The 4,967-nt window shown below is 42.5% G+C and overlaps 1 protein-coding gene across 2 annotated transcripts in view; it reads left to right on the top strand.

The window, feature by feature from the left end:
* The window catches only part of mrgbp (MRG/MORF4L binding protein), a 4,736-nt gene extending 3,011 nt beyond the window's left edge, over window positions 1-1,725 (top strand). For both annotated transcript variants that reach the window (XM_068732176.1, XM_068732175.1), the window contains exons 4-5: window positions 110-184; window positions 293-1,725. In XM_068732176.1, coding sequence (XP_068588277.1) covers window positions 110-184; window positions 293-558 — 341 coding nt within the window. In that variant the 3' untranslated portion in view covers window positions 559-1,725. The remainder of the gene's footprint in view (window positions 1-109; window positions 185-292) is intronic.
* The last annotated feature ends 3,242 nt before the right edge of the window (window positions 1,726-4,967 follow it).

Here is a 4,967-nt window from a genome sequence, read left to right as displayed (position 1 = left end):
GGCGGGGCTACACGCTGATTGACAGGTCTCTACGTCACTCCTCCTCAGTCCAGATATGGTCACTTCCTGTTCACTGGTTGATGAAAACAACATTTCTCTGTTTGTTTAGGGAAGCTGGGCTCAGAGGAGGAGACCAAAGAGGAGTTCAGGATGGAGAGAGAACCTCCAGCCACACATGAAGAAGGTAGACCTGGTGTTACGTGTTTGTTTACTTCGTGGGTTTGTTTGTTTTTATCATCTAACTTCCTGTTTTGTGTTGATGCCACTTCCTGTCTGTCCCTCTCGTCTGCAGGCAGCAACTCGTCGGTGAAGATGTCGGAGCGAACGAGCAGCAGTCGGGACAAAGAGAGAGAGCGGGACAAGGAGAAAGGAGGGAGTGAAGGAGGAGGAGGTGGAGCAGCAGCAGCAGCAGCAGCAGCAACAGCAGGAGGAGGAGGAGGAGGTGGTGGTGGAGGAGGTAAGGAGGCGGAGAAGAGGAAGAGGAGTCGAGCGGCGGAGAAGCTGCTGTCGTCCTCCAACCCGGCGAGTCCGGGGGGAGCCAAGAGGAGACGCACCTGAGAGACAGTGAGAGGAGGAGAGACAGCTGCAGTCAGAGTGAAGAAGAAGAAGAAGAAGAAGAAGAAGAGTCTACCGCCATGGGAGTCAAACCTGTGAGCTGCGTGTCATGTGACCGCCTGACGGCCGCGCTGCGAACAGGCCGGAGGAGGAGGAGGAGGAGCTTGCAGCGTCTTTTCATTGTGTTGTTTTAGTTTGTGACTCTTTGAGACTCAGATCTCTGGTGTTATTCTTTTTATTCTTTTTATTCTACTCATTCTTCTTCTTCCCAAGTCAAAACCTGCCGCCTACGTTACCCACAATGCAACTCGAACCGCCGACAATCCCCTCAGAGGTTTTGCGTTCGTAGAGATGTAACGGATCGTTAAACACCGATCAGATCCGCCCACAATAAAGAAGGAGTAAAATCTTAGACTAGAAACACGTTCTCCTGAATACTGGAGGAGAACCATCGGCAGGAAAACTTTATTTACACTGTGGTGGTTAACGCTACGCCTCTGCTAGTTAGCGGTTAGCGTAGCCGCAGGTCTCACTTCTCTTTAAAGAGCGCCCGTCTCCGCTGCGATCGGCTGATTGGATGCTCGCTGTCGGAGGTTATCGCCTTCATTCCGACGGGTTTAAGCTCCGCCCACCGGGTCGTGAAAGTGAAACTTCAGGTTGTGAGTTGAAACACAAAATGATCCGTGTTTGGGTTTCCTGGTAAGCGTTCAGTAGTCAGTAACAAAACAAAGTACAGGAGACCGTAACAGCATAACTACAGCGACCACTAGAGGGCGACGTCGTCGTCTGTGAGGGAAGCGGGCGACTCGAGTGACGTCACTCGAGGACGTTCATCTACATCCTGGTACTTTGGTCTCCCTGGCTACACGCAGACGAGTTGACTCCTCCCACCTGAGCTGTCGGAGAGATCGTGAAACTGTTTCATTCTCGTTTTAAAGACGCTTTGAGAAGTTTTCTTTCTGTTGTTTAAACTTGATGCAATAAGTCGTGTTGTTTTATTCCTCCTGAATGGATTTTGAGTGTTCTTGTGTTTCTTTTCTTCTTATTTCGTGCAGTCTGAAACAGGAAGTGATCGGTTTCATCTTCAGACCGCCAAAATAAAATGTTTTTTTCATTGTTAATTTATTGATGTTTGAGGCTGTTTGTGTCATTAAAGATGAACTCAGATCAGTTTTGTCTCCTCATGTTCATATACAGTACATACATAGACGTACATATACTCAGTACAGTTTTGATGTACTTGTACTTTACTTCAATTGCTGTGCTACTTTATACTTCTATAAGTACTTCATTACAGCTTTAGTGACTTTACAGATAAACATTTAGTAGTTAAAATGATTCTGACTTTGACTTCTGATAGTGTTTCTATGATTATATGTTATATATATTACATAAGAGTATTTCTCTTATGTATAATTTAAAATAAAAGACTTGCTATTTTTATTGTTTGAACTTGTTTTCGTTTTCTTAAATAAGGTTCATTATGAAGCAACAAATAAAGAGTTATTATAAAATACAAAGCAAAAGGTTAATTAACTTAAATATTTCATAGATGTTATTTAAATATAGTTTTTGGCTCCATGGTTTGTTTGATTCTTTCGTATTTTTCTAAATTGTGTTACTTTAGTTTATTACAGTTATTGATGTAGATGTTAAATGTCGGACCTTTATTGTGGAGGTTGAATCAGTAGACGTCCTGTTAGAGCTGCAGTGTGTCCTCGTGGACACTAGGGGGCGCCGTCCTCCTGCTGCTGAGCTCCATTTCCGGTTCTTCATCAGCACCAGAAAAATAATCAGACGTTTTATTGTCAAACTCTGAATATATTATATTTGATTTCTTTCATATTGATCATTAAAACAATAAACTGTTAAATTATTATTATTATTATTATTATTATTTCATGTTTATTGTTTCTTTATATCTCTTTCTTTATGAAGTAATAATCAAACAATAAGTGGTAATAAAATAAAACTCTTTACGTTTCCTTCTGTGTGAAATTAAAAAGAATAATATTTAAATGATTGTGTTGTTACCAAAATTGCTGCCCATGAATCAGAATCCTTTAATTAAAGCTTTCATTCTTATTTCATTGTCTTTTGTTGCTCTTAACTCACTTTTCATTTCATCAGTAACAAGTGGGGAAACAGCGCCCCCCTCAGTTCTCTATGCTGGTGAACGGCGGTTTGAGTCAGTGGTGAACACCGGTACTACACCCGGATACAGCGAGAGAGGCGGAACGAGGCGCCAGGTGACGTTAATCACCTTTAACCAGAGTCACCAGAGTCACGTGACCGCTGCTGCTGACAAGCTGAGACCTGATGGACTTTAGTGAGAAGTTTGAACCCTTTAAAACCAAACAAACAAAGTGATTTAAAGTGACCGACAGGAAGAAGAAGAATCAGCTTCGGTGGACTGTCGACCACCGTGAGTCAAACGTCTGTCTGCTGCTCTCTGAGGAGGCTTTCATTGTGTGCGTCGTGAGACTCTGTTCATCTGATTGTTACTCGTTCAGTCTCCTGCTGACTGTCTGAAATGAGTCATTACCTCTGGTAAATAACTAGAGTGCTGTCATTGGTCTGGCCTTCTTAAACAACACCTAAAGGTCTGTGGTGGAGGATGTACTGCCATCTAGTGGTGAGGTGGAGGACTGCAGACGTGGTTCTCTGTAGAGTCAGCGATTGGTTTGTCCCTCCTGGGCTCCTGTAGAAACACGGAGATATAAATGATTAACCAGTAAAGAAAACACACTTATTAATATCATCTAGACTCTGTTCCTTTAATAAACAGAAGTATACAAGGTTTGTGGTAAAGTCAGAAGTTTTAAAGGTTAGTAATCTTTAAAACGTGCTTTAATGTTTTTGTTGAGAGAATCAGATACTCTGACAAACACAGTCTGTGGCTCCAGAAGGACTGAAAGAACCGTCCAATCATTTTACTCGGCCCATGGGCTACCTACCTGTCTACCTACCTGTCTACCTGTCTACCTACCTGTCTACCTGCCTGTGTAATGTCTTCTATCAGGTTGCATTGTGGGAGATGTAGTTCCCGGCTGTTGTTTCAGCTGATAACTCCACATATCGGTGCTTCGTGTTTCTGATACAAGCACTGAAACTTGTAGAAGAGTTTTCACTCCGTAGTTCTTATCACTGTGAAACACGTCATACATCAATGATATGTAAACTTTTTATTCTTCATATGAACATCAATCTGTTTGTAATTTGATAAACCACCACGATCAAGAGCTCTTAGATCATAAACTATCTATGTCGTTGTAAGATTTACCGTTTGATTGTTGGTTATTAGTCTCGTGTTATTAGTCACGTGTCTCTGTGGTTCTTAATAATAATAATAATAAAGGTTATCAGCACTTATCAAAATGAGCAGCAATAACAAAGTGCTTTACAATGCAGATATATTTCAATATATGTAATTACAAACCGTCCGAACTTGTTCTGTAAACTACAGGTCGCCTACAAATCGGTTCTAACAGGAAGTAAACATTCCTGTGACTTCTTCTATGCTTTTTTTAAAGGATGCTGTTTAACAGTTTGACCTCTGCCGCTGCAGCCCGACCTCGTCCACTTTCCAGGCGAGTCGCAGCTCATCTCAAAGGGGTCTATTGGTGCTGCCCGGTGGGAGAAAAACGAGAAAAGAAGTATAAAAAGAAAGAAGTAGAGGAGGAGAGAGAAAGAAAGAGGAGAAGCTTAAGCAGGACGAGTGTCAATCCAGAGTCTGTGAGAGCTGTCGGTCTGACTGAGAGGAAAACAGAACCAACGAGTGTGAGAACGAACGGCAGAACTGCTGCATGAATATTCATCGGCCGCCGACTGTTCCCAGAGAGTGTGTGTGTGTGTGTGTGTGTGTGTGTGTGTGTGTGTGTGTGTGTGTCGGAGTTAAACATTCACCATACCAACAGTGGACCGGCGAGCAGACGGGGTACATTTTTTAGCTCCACTGTTGGTCGTGCTTTAAATTATTCTAAAATCTTGTTGTGAATTTTTCTTTGTCAATTTCAACACTCGGGGGGGGGGGGGGGGGGGGGGCCTTCAAGGTGTGTGAGTGTTTCAGGTCAGACTCAGCACTGCCCCTGCAGGCTGCAGCGGGGAGTTGATAGACCCACTAACACGCTCCTCCCTAATGACTGTAAAGCAGTTAATCAACAAAGGAACAAATCTCCTAAAACATGTCTCTCATTATCTTTTTGTAAAAACAACATGGCTCAACTTTAGTGGAGGGACTACTTAAAGCGTCACACTATAAATGGCTTAAAAGAATGTATTTTAAAATAAATAAAAGGGCCAGAAGTCATTTCTGGAAACACATCAAATACAACTTTTTCTAGACCTTTCCGTCCTGAAAAAATCCAGTATGCACAATCTACTCGTACAGGTTTGCACTTTGTTTAGTTGAT

This window comes from Cebidichthys violaceus, unplaced genomic scaffold (genome assembly GCF_023349555.1).
Source record: "Cebidichthys violaceus isolate CVI_PGR_0920_01 unplaced genomic scaffold, fCebVio1.0.p SCAF_57, whole genome shotgun sequence".
Taxonomy (NCBI): Eukaryota; Metazoa; Chordata; class Actinopteri; order Perciformes; family Stichaeidae; genus Cebidichthys; species Cebidichthys violaceus.
This window is presented reverse-complemented; position numbering and strand designations above follow the sequence as displayed.